The following is a 17,491-nucleotide window of genomic DNA, read 5'->3' as shown; positions in this document are numbered from 1 at the left end:
TGAGAAGACAGTTGACACGCTCGTTTTAGCTGAACTTGATCGCCTCCGTCTTCAAGAATTGGCGGAGGCGAATCCCTTCATGTAGTTGTCAAGGTTAACGTCGTTGAGTGCGCCCCGCCCGGGCCATGAGGGTATTTCACGCTCTGTGGCGCGAAAGAAAGTAGTGCTAGCCCGGGGCGGGTTCGTCTTGATCATGACCATCTGCGTTTATGATTTCGTGGGCTTCTTGCCGGTATTCAACAGCAGTGTAAGACGAGAGAATACATGGCGCATTGTGGGTGTCAAGATTCGACTTCTGGTTGGTCCTCTGGATATGTACAGTCATTGACGCGGTTTCTGTAGAATAATTAGTGGCACAATGGGTTACAAGTGCGAGAGCGCGTACAATGCTCGCAATTGCTCTTCGCTCATGTGCGTTTCAGGGGGGTCGCCGAGAAGCACCATGTGATTGGGCGGTGGATTCATTGCAAGTGGACGCGGTTTCTGATGAACGATATTGCAAAGGACAAACAAGCCAGTTTGCGCTTATGAATCAAGGCCTACGACATAGTTCACGGTGTCCTTCATGTCGGCTTGGAAATGAAAAGAGAATTGGTCCACTAAACAGTCATATCGTCGTCAGTCCAATACTTGTCCGCTGATGAGAGATCAGTTATTGAACGCGTTGCAGCGAAGCACGGACACCCACTGGATATCGCTCCGCTCTGTTTTGCCTCGACAAACCGCTCCGCCACAGCCCAGAAATCAGGTGCTCCTTTAGTCGCCGCCTCCCACTCTCTGACCCAAATGTCTACTGGGGCGATGACGAATCGGATGTCGTTGACATCCTTCAGCTCGCGCTCGTACATCATCTGAACGGTTCGAAGCCGGGTGTCCTGACGGAGGTTGACCAGAATGCGGAGAGACGAGACGGAGAGGATGGCGAGTGGAAGATAGTGCGGAATTTTACCGGAGACGGCAGCATGAGTGAGGGCAGGAAGACACGCAAGTTGCTGAGCTAGGTGGGCCGCGTCGCTCTCCGAGCAGTTGACCATCTCGTCGAATAGAAGCAAATGCGTCAGTTTGGCGAATGGCAAGAGCTGGAGATCGACGCTGCCTATTGCACCGTCAAAGAGCTCTTGCAGTTGGGTACAGACACGTCTAAGGTCGGTCATCCCTTTCATCGCTGGTAGGAAGCGTCGTGAATGTCGGAGTGGCGGATGAAAGCTGAGGTTTTGGACGCCTGTGCATCTTAACAGTAGCATCTCCGCATAAGCTACATCTTCCTTTTCTTCTCCCAGCGCAATGAGCAAGTTTCGCGGACCATCCCGCAGAACCGAGCCGGGTTTGCGACGCAAACGCTGCTCAAGTTGGTGACGGACACGGTCATACTGGAGAACAAGGATGGTGCGATACAGTAAAGGCTCGAGCCTGTAAGAGAACAAACTCGGGTTCAGCGAACGTTCAGCATTGACGAACTGCACAGAAAAGTCACCAGAGGCGCGTCCGTTTCGCGACAAGAATATGATTCGCGACGATCTTGAGAGGGGCCTGGAATGCGGCTAACAGGAAGATTTCCCTTTCCAGGTCCTCAGAAAGCCGAGGAGGGCCAACTATGGCTGGCTCCACCGATTTGTTCCACCAGGAAAAGGAGAACATATCGGGAAGCTAGGAGCAACTGCGTGGCTGTGCCGCAATGATGCACCGAAATATCTCGGGCCATAGCGGGACAACGGTTATCCGTTGCATCATCCATCTCTTGGTCCTGACTTCTATGTCTTCCTCTGGGTCGCCACCTCCGACTGTAGACTCTGCCCAGTCCACGACGACGATAAACAACACTAGCATAGGTACACTGGCACCGAAGTCTGACTTTGGCCTACTTCCTATCCCGCGTCGCCTCCGCCACAATACGGAGCAGCCTTTTCACTTCGGATTAGTCTTGAATGTGCTCTTCGGGTTTGCGAGCACGTTTACAGTTGCAAATTTATACTACTGCCAGGTGATTGCTGCGTTTACTAGTACTTCTCGTGGTTTTGTCGTGTGTCTAACAATTCTCTCAGCCTTTACTAAGTAGGCTTCAATTGCCCTCAGGCTGTGCATGAGCAAGCTGATATTCATGTCTAGTTCAATTCTCCGATTCATTTGGAGTATCCTACAACCGAGTTGCAAAGTATGATTCCTTTTTTAGTTCAATTTTTTTTAAAAAAAATCTTAACTTTGTATTAGCATCCCAACACTGTTACAAGCCGGGTTTGTTTTCATCATTTTCATCTGCTAGACATATCTTATTTTCCCTACAGCTATGCCATTGGAATCCTCTTCATTTCTCCCCTTGGCGATTTGGTCCGGCGCCGAGGGTTGATTCTCTTGCTTGCATTTATCTCAGCTTCACTCACTATTGGCCTGGCCCTTACTGCAAATCTTGCCGCCTTTGAAACTCTGAACTTTGTGATTGGTGTTGTGTCTGTTACCCCACAGATCATGATCGTATGTCTATATATTATGATTTATCTTCCTATATTGATTTGACTGACTTTTATACAAGCCTTTAGCTGCAGACTTGGCACCACCTGATAAACGGGCATCTGCCCTGTCAGTTGTCATGTCTGGCCTTATGCTTGGCATCCTTATTGCCCGTGTTCTTGCAGGAATAATAGCACAGTACACTTCATGGCATGTTGTGTATGTGCCTTATTATATATTTACTAATTGCTTATAAAATCTCAGATACTATTTTGCCATTGGTGTACAATGCCTTGTTTTATTTGCTGGCTATCTTCTTCTTCCAGACTATCCTGCAAAAAATCCACAGCTTTCCTACCTTGGAATTCTGAAGAGCATGGTAGTATTTGCCTATACTGAGCCAGTGCTTATCCAGGCCTGTCTTGTTAACCTTGCTTCCTGTGCCTGCTTTACCAACTTCTGGGTGACTCTCACATTCTTGCTTGGGGGTCCACCTTATAATGTAATTCCAATTTATCATTTCGTCAAACATTTTGATAACTTAGGTTTAGTATTCCACTATTATCATTGGTCTATTTGGTGTTGTTGGCATCTTTGGAGTTCTTTGTGGCCCATTTGCAGGTCAAATCATTGACAAGCTGGTGCCATGGTATGCCTCTCTGACTGGAGTGCTTGTCCTCTTTGTCTTCCAAGCTATTCAAGTCGGTGCTGGTGATCAAAGTCCTGCAGTCATTGTTATTGTCATAATGGGACTTGATGTATTCCGACAAGCACTTCAAACATCACTTGCTACTTCTGTCTTCAGGTTTTATCTCAGATTCTACACTGAATACTGCTAAAGAGTTGTTCTAGTATTGAGCCATCTGCACGGGCACGATTAAATGCTCTTTTTGTGTTATCTGTAGGTGTTTGCTCAATATATTTGTAGTAATCACTGACTGATATTTTCCAGTTGTTCATTGGCCAACTAATGGGCACATCTGCTGGAACTAAAGTCTTTACCAAATATGGCTGGCGTGCAGCTGCCATACTGAATATTGGATTCTATGCCTGGATCCTTGCTGTTATCCTACTCCGTGGTCCACATTGTCAGAGATATACCTGGCTTGGTTATGAAGGAGGCTGGGGTGCCAGAAAATCTCATTTACATAACCACAAATCCAAACAGTCTTCTGATGGAACAAGGGAGAAAATTGATAGGGTATAGTCTTTTTGAGAAGAAGAAGAGTATCTCTATAGTTACTGTACCATTTCGATCATATTCAAACATATTAGATTGGCAATGAGTTGATAGAAGGGTTCATTGCCTAGTGGCAACCATTTTTGATTAGAATAGCTTTTTTAGGTCTAATCATTATTTTCAGTAGATAACTTCCTCAGTCTTCCTAAGCTGGAATATTCTATTACATAATGAAACCAAGAATAAAAACAATAAATATTCAGCATATGCACTAAATAAATAACATATTACTATCTTATCTACCGAAGTAATTAGCCGTTCAAACTCGGACTCATCAATTCAACAACCTTGAACCAAGCAAAAGAATGAATGTTATCTCATAAGTATATGGATCGCGGCCCAGACGGCGGATCTGCCCGGGTCAGCCAGAACAGGTTAGTGAGTGTGAGAACGATTCACGCTCCCGCACAATCTGCTCTGCAGCCGTCCAGTAGTTCTCCGGGTCCCCCTCGGGCACCGTAACCCCATCTGCCCAGCCCTTGCACACGCAGATAGCCACCCGCGTCGTGTCGCTGATGGACGTGTTTCCCGCCATCTTGCGTAGCCGGTCCTCCTCCGAGTCGGCCAATATGACCAGCACATGGAGATTTGTGCACACCTCGAGGAAGCGACGTGTCGTTTGGCAGAGTGGGGGGTGGTAAAGCGCGAGATGCGTTAGGGCGGGGAGGCTCGCGACAAACGGGAGCAAATCGCCTTCGAAATGGAAATAATCAAGGAGCGTAAGATGAGTGACACCACGAAAGACGGGCGCGGGAGAATAAATTAATCCGAGCGTGCACTCAGGCATCTCTCCCGCCGCGATAGTCAGGTGTCGAATGCTCGTCATGCTGGCCAGGACGGGCGGAATAAGCAGGTCGCTGCAGGCCACTTCGTCCATCGCCACGTGCGTTGCTCCAGAGCAAAGCGAAAGAATGCTGTGTGGCTCATATGTCGCATTTGTCAAAACCACTTTGCGCACGATTGAGGCGAGGAAGCCCAGCGGTCGCTCGTTTGCCAGATCAAGTATTCGCTGGGACTCCTTGCGGCTGTCGAGAACGAGTGTCTCATACACAAGTGGTTCGATCCTGGCAACACACACATATAAACACGACCTAATAGAAATAGAGCCACGCACCAAGCTTGTACCCGCCGTGCAACGAGAGTGAGCGAGACACCTTTGCTGTCGCAGACACTTGCAGAGAGTTCAAATATTTCGCGCTCGAGCTCTACAGGGAGGCGGGGGCTGCTGGCACAGCCAAGCATGGTGAAGGGACGGAAACAACTTGAAGTTGGCAGACAGAAGAAGCCTTTTTCAAGCATGTGCTCGTGAATTGATTTCATCACGAATCGAGGACCCGGGAAGCTCCACCAAAGGGTGATTCAAAAAATTTCCGGATTTTGACCTCAAAAACCCATTTTTTTGGGCCCCAAAAACCCATTTTTGAAGAAGGATCGTGACATGTCACCGTGTGACACTTGCTAAAAATGGTTCCCCGGGGCCTAAAAAACCCATATTTTGAACAAGGTTTACAGAATTTTTGTCTCAAAAACCCATTTTTTGGACAAGGAAATCGCGATTTTTGGGCCTCAAAAACCCAAATTTTTGAATCACCCTTTGGTGGAGCTTCCCGGGTCCTACGAATCGATTCACGATCCCCGCTCGGTCGAAACGCCGTTGCAATTGCCCTGAATGCAGTGAGGTCCTGACCGAAGTACGGCAAGTCCTGATACTAGTAGCGAGATAAGTATCCGGCGAATTATCGCGGGAGCTCTTGCGTTTGGCAAGCGTTTCGGGACGCCGTAATTCCGCGGCGTGACTTCCTTTTTGGGATCACGCGTCTCCCCACGCGTCTCCCCGGGCCTGCGCGCATCTGCCGTGTGTCTGTGCCTCATTGCTACCCTCTGTAAACTTCGAGTAGAGTGTCTAATTTATGTCACACCTCTGTGACCATCTTGATAACATGCGCCCAAGTGCAGAGCGAGCTCGGAGACTTGTAGCCCTCCTGGCTGCTCATATGGTGTTGGAGGCCCCTCCCCTGGTGGATTGAGCGCGTCAACAACCATCTGCGCGAGAACACCCTTGAGCCCAGCCGGCTCCCCGAGCTTCTCCTTGTTGGCAACAACAACCTCCATCATCTTCTTCAGGTCTCCCGTGGTGTACACGCAGTTTGACGCGCTTTCGCCCTTCTTCTTTGGCATAACGGCGACGCGTCGTGGTGAGAGTGTCGTGTTACAAGTGTGTTACTAATGTGTTACATGATGTGACTACATACCCCAAACGCAAGCGTTTGAGAAGCGTCGGCGCAGCGTTTCGGTTACCGAACGAGCTCTTAGGTATGAATCCAATGCCCAGCTGGAGTTTATGGTTTTCACATTTAGACCATTACCCGGACTGAGATTTACAAGACTCGGAGCTTACAGAAAGTGTAGCAAGCCTCGCGCTGGTTTACTACGTCCCCAGATACGTCTCGATAACTATCGCTTTTTGTCAATCGCAAACCTTGAAAACTTTGTGAAAGCGAAGTGGTGGTGGTCCGAAGTTAGATAGACACACACACACACACATATTTGTTGTTGAATTCCAATTGAGTCGCATACAGTTACAGCTCCGATTCATCCGGCTCGTATCTGCGGCGCTTGGCATCCTCATCGCTCTTCTCGTACATCCACCAACCAACAATCGGCCGGACCGTGTCCCGCACCCCAGAATCACTCCCATTGGCCACAAGAGCCTCCATTCCTACGACCCCGCCAGCAAGGGCACATGGTATGGGAGGCGCGCTGCCGATTACAAGGGAGACATCCACAATGGCTAAGCCGGACGGGATTCGGTTGATGTCGACCTTGTGATAAGGTGTGCCGTCAAGAACGAGGGTGGTCGGGTCAACGTGGGGGTCCTGCAAATATGCCAACCAGAACTCGTTGGCGGATAAGGAGGCAGGCGGAACGGTGGCATTCTAGAGCGCGTTACAAAGGAAAACGAACGAAGAAGTTTGCAGACATGCCTGCTTGAGGGGATACCCAATCCATTGGCCATTCTCGTTGAAGACAGAAAAGGCGTTGAGCCACCCAGAGAGATACTCTGGTCCCCCACAGTATAATTCATCCTCACGATGTGCAACTTTGCCCCAGAATCCTAGGTACTCCGATTTGCCGCGTTCGACAGGGTCGAAGGCGTCCACAAAACGCGTTATGACGGGCAGCAATAGGTGATACCACGCGATGGTCTGCACGCCGTATTCCTTCAGCTTATCCAACCGGCCCAGTAACAGCACCCAGTCGTTGCGCGTGCCCTCAATTGTGATGCGAGGAATACCACAAGTGATATCGAACTCGTATTCGAAGTACCGAGAGAGGGTGGCCATGAGTAGCACCGATGCTACAATCTCGTCTGTCGTCGTGGTCGTTGTGAAAGCGGGGATGGCCCAGTTGCGCAAAGTGGGGTCAACGACGTTTTGGTGTATGACATCCGCCATCTCGCGCGTCATTTCTCCGAACATTGCCGGCTTGGGAGGCCATTGGTCCCTCTCGACAATCAATTGCCGTTTGCCGTCGTGTGCGACAAAACTCTTCCGAAGCGCCTCTGCATTGCCGTTGACGAAAAAGTTAAACTGCGAGACAATGGCGAGCCAGACATCGTCGGGCCGGATGACTAGCTCGTGGTGCTGTGCGTAGGCCCTGAAGACGGTGTCGACAAAGCCATTGGATTGAGGAGCGATATGTGGAAAGCGGGCCGTCGCAATGTCTTGCCATGCACTGACAATCCCTTCAGCTCAGGCTGTGGAAAATAGTAGTACTTAGAGTGTTTCACGCACTATTCCTTCTCACCACGCAGCCCGAAATCCAGCGTCTTCACCTCTGTTGTGTACGGCAAATGCAGCAACTCTTGCAAGAACTGGGGTCCGGTCAAGCCATTTGCGGTGATGCCAACGGGGTTGGCTGCGTGCTTCGCCACAAGGAAGGAAGGTGTCATGTTCTCTAATGGCCATTTTCCAAGGAGCGATATAAGTAGTAGAGTTGGCGCATGAACGGTGTGATGACGACAATCGCGGGACTCCCGTGACAGGAGTCCCGCGATAGGAACCCGAGAAGGCAGTGCTTACAACGAGAAAAAATTGGGAAAGGCCCGGGCTCAGTTGATGCACAGTGGATTGAATGGTTCTGGCACCTTACAGTCATTACAGCTTCGATAGTACAATGGATAAGTAGAGGGGACAGCGACATATACTTTTACACTCATGCAGAGGTCACGCCTGCAGTCGCCACAACGGGATCGTTATTGACTGCTGGCGTCTCCGGCGCAGGCTTGACCTCCGGCACCCATTCCAACCGACCGGTTTTGGATGATTCGTGAGCTTTGATAAGAAGTTGGTAGATTTCATTCAACTGCTCCTGTTCGGCGTGTCAAAACAAGTATTGTGTTGGTAAAGCAGCAGCAAACTGACCCTTTTCACGACACCGCCATAGCACACCTGGACGACGCCCCGCAGCGTGTCGGGGTCCAGGTCGCGCGAGTCAACGGAGCTGATGGCGTAGGAGACGCTGACTACGTTCTCTGCAATTTTGCGAAGGGACTCGGAGGTATAAGAGTAGCAGAAGATGTTGATGTCAATGCGCATTAACCCGCCGAGCTCGCCACATGTTATCACGTAGGTCGTGTGCTCCGACTGGTTGGCAGCGACATTCCCCAGAACTGCGTCAATGCCGAAGCCAATGACAGCGGAAACACCTGTGAGCAGAGTCAGTTTTGGGATTCTTGGTTGGAAGATGGCATACCGTCGAGAATCGCGCCGCTGGCGAAGGCAGAGACAGCCCCAGTAACCGCCTTCTTGACTTTCTCGTTGTCCTTTTTCACAGAGGCATTGACGGAGTGGTCCATGAGCAGGAACTTGCTGACGGGCACCATCGTCGTGTCCGACTTGTCCTTCACCGACGACAAAAACGTCTGGTACTTCATCTCCGCCATTGCAAGCAGCGCGTTCAGTGAGTCCTGAGCATCCTTCTTTTGCCCGTCCTCCGCCTTGCTGATGGCCGCAGATACCGAGTTGCCCATAGTGGTCTAAGTTGGTGGTAAATACTAAAGAGAGATAGGTGAAGAGGAAGAGTGAGTTGGAGACGATGAAAGACGGGCTTTTGCACGCACCTCTTATATCCTCCCCAAAGCGTCCACTGGCGGCGACCTCAGGTACATCGTGTCGTCGTCAATCATCGGCATCTACGAGTTGGATGTGGGGAATGGTCGGGCCAGGGGCATTGGACTAGCAAACCTCATTTGAGCTGTCCGAAAACAAGGTCATCAGTCCCTTCGGCGCCCTGACGAGCGAGCTCCGGTTTACGGATAGTCCCAGTATGCCATAGTCGGGTCGGTAGTGGTCTCCTGTGTGCAAATGCGGGTGGGACCTGTACTTGCGTGGGCTGACATGGAGGGGAAAGGCAAGATGTAAATTAGCTGGCGAATCCTATTCTACTAATGATTCACCAGAATCGACCCTCAAACACAATGCGTAGCTTCCTGTCCTTGACCCCGACGTTTGTACACATATATTCCAAAAACGTGTCCATCTAATAATAAGCAATGTATGATATGTACTAGTACTGTTACTCTCTGTTACTGCGGTAAGCACTTCGGGTCATCTAATTCAAGTTCCTTCACACTTTATTCCCTTCCAACCAATTCATACGGCTGTCGTTACCGTTTCTCGACTGCGCGTGCGCTTCACTTCCTCGAAGTGTAGCACAGCTTGCGGGGGCGCTAAGAACACCCCGGGGTGGACGAAGTTCCACGTAAAGATGGCGAGGACAATCATGCCTCCGTCCAGGACATTGAAGTAGACTTGCGTGTGGATGATGCGCCCCTCCCAGCCGCCCGCAAGCTCAATCAAACGATAGACGGACCGGATGAAGAGCACCACCGTCGAAAATGCGAGCGCGGAGAGGATGATTTTGGTCCGGGGAATAAGTGGCCCGCGCATAGTCGTTGGGAGTGAGGTGGAGGACGATTTCGGGCTTTCTCGCCAAGGGGTATCACGCAGGTAGCGCAGGAGGAAGTCGCAGACAAGGATTGAAAAGAGAATCACGACAGCTGGAGCAAACATTAGCTACAGTACTTATCACCAAAGGGAGAAATCGTGAGGCACCGAATTGGAAGGCAATACCACCAAGCATGATGTCTGCGCCTTGGTTTGCGCCGTCGAGAGTCGCAGCTGCTGAAGCTATCCCTCCTCCGACACCTTGAACGAGCAATGCGACAATGTCCTACGTGAAATCGATTAGCCATGGGAAAAGGGAACTTGAAGGGGGAAACCGACTAACACAGGTCACGAATATCCACGCATCTACAGGAGTAAATCAGCATTTTGAGGGCCTGGATAAGACGACATACACCAACGTGCTGGGAGTAATGAATACCCAGGGCCTAGCTGCCGTATAACACGCGAAAAGATGATAAAGCTTGCAGCCAAGAGCGGTGTCGGTGAGATGATGGTCGCCGAGATTCTTAAATAGCGCATTTCGTTAGTCCAACCCGATCTAAATGGACGGTTGTCGCACTCACTGCATTTTGAATGGCGTATCAGCGTTGGGCGATATAGCGCTCCACAGTCTCCCGCCCCAGCCAATGATCTCACCAATACCACACAACGCGGCAGTAGGCAGGAGGAACCAGGTGCGGAAATATAGTGCTTGACCCGCGTGTAGGACTGGAGGCAATGATAATGAGCCAAAACGTCTTCGACGCAAAATGCTGACTTACTCGTGCTGATACCAAAGAGCGCGATGAAGAGGATGGCGATGGCCTCCGATGGCATGTACCCGTATTGTGCCTCTGCATCGGTGATGGTTGGGAAATTTGGAGGCACAGTGGAGTTGCTGGGCTCTTGCAAGTCACGGAGAACAAAAGCCATAAGTTGGGAAGCTACCACGAAGTAAGGCTAGGCGGAAGGACCTGAAAATGACGACGCACCCATGCCCGAAAAGAGAAAGAGGAAAAGCAAAGTGGGATCGTCCTTGAACGAGGTTGTAAAATACTGCCGTCTATTAAATGATTTCCGGCAGCCGGATGAGCATCTTGGACCGATGACAGCACTTGCTGACAGTGCGAGCTAAAACCCGCAGTCTGTTTAGGCTGTGCGCTGATTTCGAGGCGGTTGGACATCCTGATAGGTGAATGGTTGATGCCTCGTTGGTTATTTTGAGGTGCGCTATCCCAGGCTGTTACAATTTGTAGTGCGTGGGTCCCCGAAAAGCCCAGAAACTGATGCGTGGAAGACCACACGATTCTTATGTTCCCAGGCTGATCCGTCGGGGGCGTGCCTCGATACTCGTGGGGTTCCATGGCTAGCACTGCGACGATTCGCTGACGAACTGCGGACAGGAAGGAAGGCGTCAGGAGACTTGCGTGTCAATTCTTTGCGACGCAGTCCGCAGAGGTAACAATCGTGAGCACAGCGACCCGGATTTCCAGTCAATGCATTCACGCGGGAACGTGGAAAACACACACTTTCATTGAGTTAAGTTGCTGCCATGGCCAGACGGCGCCGATTGGCCGTGAATTTAGAACTGCCACAATCTACTCAGGCCCGTAAGGTGTCGTTGCTCCATGGCAGGTCTGTTGTGCAATGGCAGCCAGTGCGACACAAAAGAAAGTAACATGACTCATTGACACGATGTGACTTCTGCTTGATGCGCCATCAACGCATCAGTCACGACAATCACCATGTGATTTCCTCACTTCGAGTTCTCCACGACATTCACGGATCGGAAATCGAGGATGCATTCATCGTTGAAGACAACCAATCTCTTACGACTGCCTGGAGCATTGAAGGCACGTGTCAGAATCAACCTTTCTTCGTCTCTCATGTCCAAACTTCAAAGGCCCGCGCACAATCGGCATCCCGTGGTGCTTTTGAAGACTTCAAATTTCTCGCTCATGCAGCATTGGGGCTCATCGACGGCTCATCGTACGGCACGAACGTGAAGACAAACCTACTTCCACTCTTCTACGACTCTCTTGACCCCTCTAACATCCTCCTTGCCCAAGATTTCGAGCGAGACAATACTGTCGTGTACGAGTCTATCGAGCGGGTCATGCTTTCGCTGCAGTGCTTTATCACCTTGAACGACATCGAATTAGTACCCGCCGGCGCTGTCAGCGATATATGGGCCCGTTCATGGCCCTGGGTCATCTATCTCGATGCTTTTGCCGACAGTTTTACACCCGCAACATTAATCGGGACTGCGCGCTCGATTTGCGTTGGCATCATCGACCTTTGCTCATCTCAAGCCGGTGCTGAGATGGCATTCAAGGTTTTCGCAACCCCCAAACTCATGCGCGTCATTGGGAGGAGTTGGAAGGTGCTCATCGACGAAGGCGACAAACCGAGTCTCTTCCGGCTTGGGCGTGTGTTGGCGCAGTCCCGGATAGGGGCCCACGGAACGGAACCAGCCTACCTTGCAGACCTTCTCTATGGTGTCGGCCGCTCGTGGACTCATCTTGCTGTCCATACCGTCCGCCATTTGCGCTGTGTCATCCCTACTGCGGACATGAAAGTCGATGAAGAATGCCTTGTGTCAATGACTGCCATCTGCTCCCTCGTTGGCGAGCCTTTCCACAACAACGCAGTCTATCGTCAAGCTCTTTGGGACCATGGCTTCATGAGCGCCATCACCGTTGCATATCGAGCTGTCAGTGCTATCTCTCCCCTTGCAAGCCATTGGGGGACGGTTTCGGAGGACCTCTTCATCGCATTGATAAACAGCCTGATATTTCCAAGTGCGCGACCCCGCGTCATCGAGTCGCTCAGTGCCGGCCTCCTCCCAGCACTCTTTGCATATGGGCGACTACGTCAGCGGGACAGCTCGAACCAAACCAAGTTTTTCAATGACCAATTCGTCGGTTTCATTGCACAGATTCTTCCTGGCTTTTGCGTCTACCACTCGGTCTTGATCCAACTCAGACTCTCCCTGCGCGATGTGAGAAGTTTGGATCCCCGCCTTCATTTTCGGTTCAAAGGAAGCGACGAGCTGGCAGAACACTGGACCAGTTTTGTGTCACAGGTGGAGAGTCGATTAGAAGTAGTGGATTGGTTTAGTGATGGACAATTGACTATGTTCAAGGCGTGCGATGATATCGGGGTATGTTTCCTCATTGACTACCCTTGTATCCAGTCTTACATTTCGTCATAGTGCGGTAGAATCGCAGACAGAAAATCGATGAAGCGATGTTCGGGCTGCCTTACGTCCTTCTACTGCTCTCCAGTTTGTCAGAAGAATGACTGGAAGGCGGTGAATGGTCATCGACTCGCTTGTGGCCATCTACGAAGGATTCGTAACGGTGCGCTTTTTGGAACCCTTTTCCGGTAAATTAAAATCTTGCAGAAGATGCCCGTTCATTCACGACCAAGGACCGCGCTTTCTTCCGCGCGCTTCTTAATCAAGGCTACATGGAAACACAAGAGACGACCTGTCTTCAGATGGTGCGGTTCTTCAATACCTACGGTACCAGCGCCGTCCCCCATGTGCATTTCAATTACACCGGCACCCGCGCGCTCATCGCTGTACTCCCTGATATGGACCCACGGCTGACGCGTGAACTCAAGTCAGGCGACACAAAACTGTACGGCGACGACTTTCAGCGTGCCAAGCGGCGGTGTATCACCGGTGCAGGTCAATTACACCTGATGGGCATATTGGATAGCAACACGACGTTGTGGAGGGTGATGCATTTACGGCGAGAGCCGTCAGCTAGGGGACTGATGGAGGGATTAAAGAGACTCGCGAGCAGTATTCCATCGGGGATCCTTCCCCCAGGAAAGAGTCAGGCGGACCCGGCAGTGCTCGATGCACTTGAGCAATATCGTCCGCAAGTGCGTGCTTTGGTGATGCGATTTGGGATGGTTTCGACACATTAGAAGCGAGGGAGAGTCATGTGCGATGGAATATCGCATACCAATGTAATTATCATCAAGGTTAAATTCCTACCGTCTACCCTAAAGTCCTGCGCGCAGTGGACGGGTCGTCGCCGTCGCCGTCGCCGTCGCCGTCGCCGTCACGACGCCTCCACCTGCGCGCGACGCGATTAAAAGCCCTGCGCGCAGCCCCGCACACCTTCAATGGAGCCACTCCAGGCTCCCGCCGTCAAAGTCCAAGTGTGCGGTACCCCCCGCTGCATGGCAGGCGGCAAACAACACTTTTCCGGACTACAACGCGGCATTACACTCCGACTCTACAATCACCAGCCGGCCATCTCTTTCCCACCAACCACCCGCCGAGAATGACCGGCAACGACGAGCAATGTCTCCGGCGGGCAACCGTCAAGCCCGATTGCTGCAAAGAAGAGGTAAGCGGGGTCGTCTTGAGGCGCTGACTTGAGTCTCACCAAGAACAGGCTCGATGAGCGCTCGGCCGCACTGCTATCGGTCACCCGTGGCTTACGCGTGCTGCTTGAGCCGACAGCAAGGAGAGGAACAAGACTGGCTTCCCATGCTGTCAAATGACTCATCCAAGTCATTCGTTGTTGATAAATTGATCCCGCTTGACCTTGACGACCTCCACCACGAGTTTCCCGCCTTGAACTTGCAACGGAAGCAGCACATGGCAACATGTAAGTCAGACGACAATATCAAGCACTTTTCTTGGTGACAGCATGCCAGCGGACAGATATATCGACTGCCCCTTCAAGTTGAGCAACACGCAAAGGTCCATAGATACGCCAGTCGACTGTCCTTTCCTATGAACACGCCTCCGACACAACTCCGTGGGAATCGTGCGAAACGCAGATTGATAGTCAACGCGCGCGGGAGTTGGACGCGCCGCACGGCCCCGCTGGGCTTCTAGTCCGAATCAACGCCCACGCGGGAGGAAACCAGCGCTCGCGACGAGTGCGCCGCAATTCGACGAATACTTAACAGAACAATCATCCATGCCGCGTTGCCTCACGCTGACAGTTAAGTTTTACATACACAGAGTTAAATTTACCGCAGCTGCAGGCTAACTTTTGCATAAGGATACCGCTGGTATCGCCGTCTGTCACAATGTACTATCGATGTGGACGGCTCCGCGACGCATATAGACTGAATCAAGACTGAAGGTACCGCAATGCGGCAGGCCGCGTGTTACGGAACCGCGCGGCAGTGGCTGCTAACATTTCCGCATCTCACAGAAGCCAGCGACTAAGCATGACGCCATTGCCCAGCGCTTCCCAAGAGCCGAAAGAGAGGCCGACTCGTGTCGTGTGGTGGCGGCATCGGGAGGTGAGGCTGCTAGCACTGGGGTAGTGAACTTGTGTCAAGAGGTCAAGGCTCGAGGGAGAAGCGCGCGGCCACGATCGGAGCGCACACGCGAAATGTGCCAGTGGGGCACAGTGGGGAAGACCTTTTTGGTGATCGGTCGACGCTGGCCATCCCGATGACATAATGATCGCCACACATCTTAACGCAGACCACCATCACTTTCGAGCTTCGACCACGGATAGGAACACAGCGGCTACTGGGAAAGCCCGTTCTGAACCGTAAATGCCTCTGCCCACGCCATACTAGAGTCTCTATCCTCTCCAACACCCACATTTCCTTGTCCGCAATGACCCGCTGACCACAGAAGGAGCGCGGCGAGCGCCAGAGGCCTTCTTTGTTCAAGTTTCACGCCGTGTCATCCTTCAGGCACTTGGGAGAAGTAACTAGCAAAGCCGGACACCGGCTTGTGGAATGCAACTCATTAACTCCGGGTTCTTACCTGCCACGTGTAAGTCGGCCGCTGCGATCGTGGTTTGGCTGATTTAAGGAAGGGCTCTGGAGAACAAATGGACAATCTCCGGCAACACTCGCCCAAGCTGTGGCTCGGTGAGGCGCGACCGAATCGTGGGTTACCGGGCCGTCATCTGCATTCGGCGAACATATCGCTTGATGTGTGCGTGGTCCGTCAAAACCGCGTCCGCAGAACTCAGGCGCGCTCGGCTTATAAAGAGCGCCATCTCACTCTGACACTGATAGGTCTCCCCCCAGTTTTCACCCGTCGTTCTCGCATCCATGCCCAGTGCCGCCAAACGACTGCGAGTAGGCATTTCGTCAGTCAGCCGCGGTTCTCTTCGAAGAGCGATGTCCTGACTTCTCATAACAGAGGAGCCGGTATCGGCGGCCTCACTCTAGCCCTAACACTGTCCCAATATCCTGATATCGATGTCGACCTCTTCGAAGCAAGCAAGTCCCTGCAAGAAGTCGGTGCCGGAGTGGCAGTATTCCCTCGGCCATGGAAGATCCTCCGACTGCTTGGTGTCGACCAGGAGCTGTTGAAAACGTGCGATGTAAAGCCGAAGGAAGGTCCAGGTCAGGCTACACGAAGTCCAATGCCGCAGGCTAAAGTTTATCAGTGCCTTCAATCCAGTATCGCAAAAGCAATCAGCCTGTGGGCCTACCGTTTTCGACGCTCGTCACCAATGGCACGTGCATCTTATCTTACCGAATTCAACTTCTTCTTCTAAGCCCATAGCCAGGTTCTATGATTACCTTGCATCGCGCCGAGTTCCAATCTGCGCTGCTTGGACGCCTGCCGAAGACATGTCGAATACACTACTCGAAACGCCTCCGAAGCTTCGATCAGCAACAATCTGGGCCCATCGAGCTTGCCTTCGAAGATGGGTCCAGGGCTACCTGTGACGTCCTGTGAGCTATACACGACATTTCTTGTCTCACCTCTTTCTTTAACTTGCCATAGAGTTGGAGCGGACGGGCTGAAATCCGCAACGAGGGCAGCGCTGCTCACAGAGCGCGTTAGCTGGATGCAAAGCCAAGGGCGCCCCGATGAGGCTGCTGACGCGGCCGAGTGTATCGAGCCGTGGTGGAGCGGCCAAATCGCTTACCGCGCCGTGATCCCTGCAGAACGCCTGCGGAAAGTCTCGCCCGGACACCCCGCTCTCACCCAGCCGCTCCAGGTAAGCATATTGCCGCAGTCTGCCGTTCAATGACCGGTCTTCTGCCAGTACTTGGGCAAGCGCGGGGTAACGTCTCATTCTCTACATCTGGCCTTGCGCTAACGGAGCAATTAGTTCGTCATGGCATATCCGATATCACAAGGGAAGATGGTCAACTTTGCCGCCTTCACGATGCGACATGACTTGGAAAACACCAAGTATGATGCACCGTGGATGGGCCCTGCGGACAAGTCGCACTTTGCTGGTCTATTCGCCGACTGGGAGCCCGACGTGCAAGCCCTCGTTCACGTATGCTCGTTATTACTGCGCTATTCCGCTCTCTAACCATTCTGCAGTGTGTCGAGAACCCCCTCTCGTGGGCCGTACATACCGTGAAACCGCTGCGCTCGTTTGTCTGTGGCCGCGTCGTTCTCATAGGCGACGCCGCTCACGCGATGACCCCACAACAAGGGCAAGTCTTAGTTCGTCCCGCCATAGTTGCGGCTGATATTTGACGCAGGTCAGGTGCGGGTCAGGCTTTGGAAGACGCCTATATTCTCGGCTTGCTCCTTGGACACTCGTCCACAAATATTCACACTCTCGGCCGCTCTCTCAATGCGTTCGATCAAGTTCGACGGCCGCGCGCACAGCAAGTTGCGCGAGTGTCCCGGCTGGCCGCGCGTTACTTCACGTTTGAGATCGACGGCGTGGGTGTCGATTTCTCCGCCGACTTTGGCCATCCTGCGGCGGGCTCCAACCCAGTCGGGTGGGAGACTTTGCAGCGGCTGCACCACGAAGTAGTGAAGAACTGGGAGTGGGGTACTATGTTTAGTTCAGCGACATTCTGATTTGCCTTGCTGACGATTGGAATAGCATGGAATACCTCGGTGGACGAATCCATTCAAGAGGCTCTGAGTATGCTGTAG

At 52.0% G+C, this 17,491-nt stretch overlaps 5 protein-coding genes across 5 annotated transcripts; 1 reads left to right on the top strand and 4 right to left on the bottom strand.

The window, feature by feature from the left end:
* Nucleotides 1-599: 599 nt before the first annotated feature.
* MIND_01156400 (uncharacterized protein) lies at nt 600-1,638 on the bottom strand (the record flags this gene model as incomplete). Its single annotated transcript, XM_037368090.1, has 3 exons — nt 600-637; nt 683-1,410; nt 1,475-1,638. The coding sequence occupies 3 exons, from the start codon at nt 1,636-1,638 to the stop codon at nt 600-602; spliced, it is 930 nt and encodes a 309-aa protein (XP_037215016.1).
* Nucleotides 1,639-3,920: 2,282 nt separating this feature from the next.
* Nucleotides 3,921-5,005, bottom strand: MIND_01156200 (uncharacterized protein; the record flags this gene model as incomplete). Its single annotated transcript, XM_037368089.1, has 4 exons — nt 3,921-3,924; nt 3,973-4,037; nt 4,095-4,749; nt 4,800-5,005. The coding sequence occupies 4 exons, from the start codon at nt 5,003-5,005 to the stop codon at nt 3,921-3,923; spliced, it is 930 nt and encodes a 309-aa protein (XP_037215015.1).
* A 2,895-nt stretch (nt 5,006-7,900) lies between these two features.
* Nucleotides 7,901-8,717, bottom strand: MIND_01156100 (uncharacterized protein; the record flags this gene model as incomplete). Its single annotated transcript, XM_037368088.1, has 3 exons — nt 7,901-8,056; nt 8,110-8,393; nt 8,441-8,717. 3 exons carry the CDS (start codon nt 8,715-8,717, stop codon nt 7,901-7,903), a joined length of 717 nt encoding a protein of 238 aa, XP_037215014.1.
* Nucleotides 8,718-8,810: 93 nt separating this feature from the next.
* Nucleotides 8,811-10,629, bottom strand: MIND_01156000 (uncharacterized protein; the record flags this gene model as incomplete). Its single annotated transcript, XM_037368087.1, has 9 exons — nt 8,811-8,879; nt 8,932-9,123; nt 9,358-9,746; nt 9,802-9,919; nt 9,977-9,999; nt 10,047-10,159; nt 10,218-10,362; nt 10,416-10,577; nt 10,626-10,629. 9 exons carry the CDS (start codon nt 10,627-10,629, stop codon nt 8,811-8,813), a joined length of 1,215 nt encoding a protein of 404 aa, XP_037215013.1.
* A 5,055-nt stretch (nt 10,630-15,684) lies between these two features.
* MIND_01155900 (uncharacterized protein) lies at nt 15,685-17,491 on the top strand (the record flags this gene model as incomplete). The annotated part of the gene is made up of 9 exons (XM_037368086.1): nt 15,685-15,722; nt 15,776-16,098; nt 16,149-16,317; nt 16,370-16,586; nt 16,635-16,652; nt 16,701-16,874; nt 16,922-17,047; nt 17,102-17,384; nt 17,439-17,491. 9 exons carry the CDS (start codon nt 15,685-15,687, stop codon nt 17,489-17,491), a joined length of 1,401 nt encoding a protein of 466 aa, XP_037215012.1.

The sequence above is a fragment of the Mycena indigotica genome (genome assembly GCF_014461135.1).
Source record: "Mycena indigotica strain 171206Taipei chromosome Unknown Mind.scaff0011, whole genome shotgun sequence".
In the NCBI taxonomy this organism is placed as follows: Eukaryota; Fungi; Basidiomycota; class Agaricomycetes; order Agaricales; family Mycenaceae; genus Mycena; species Mycena indigotica.
Note: the sequence above shows the minus strand (reverse complement) of the source record. Positions and strands in the feature narration are given on the sequence as shown.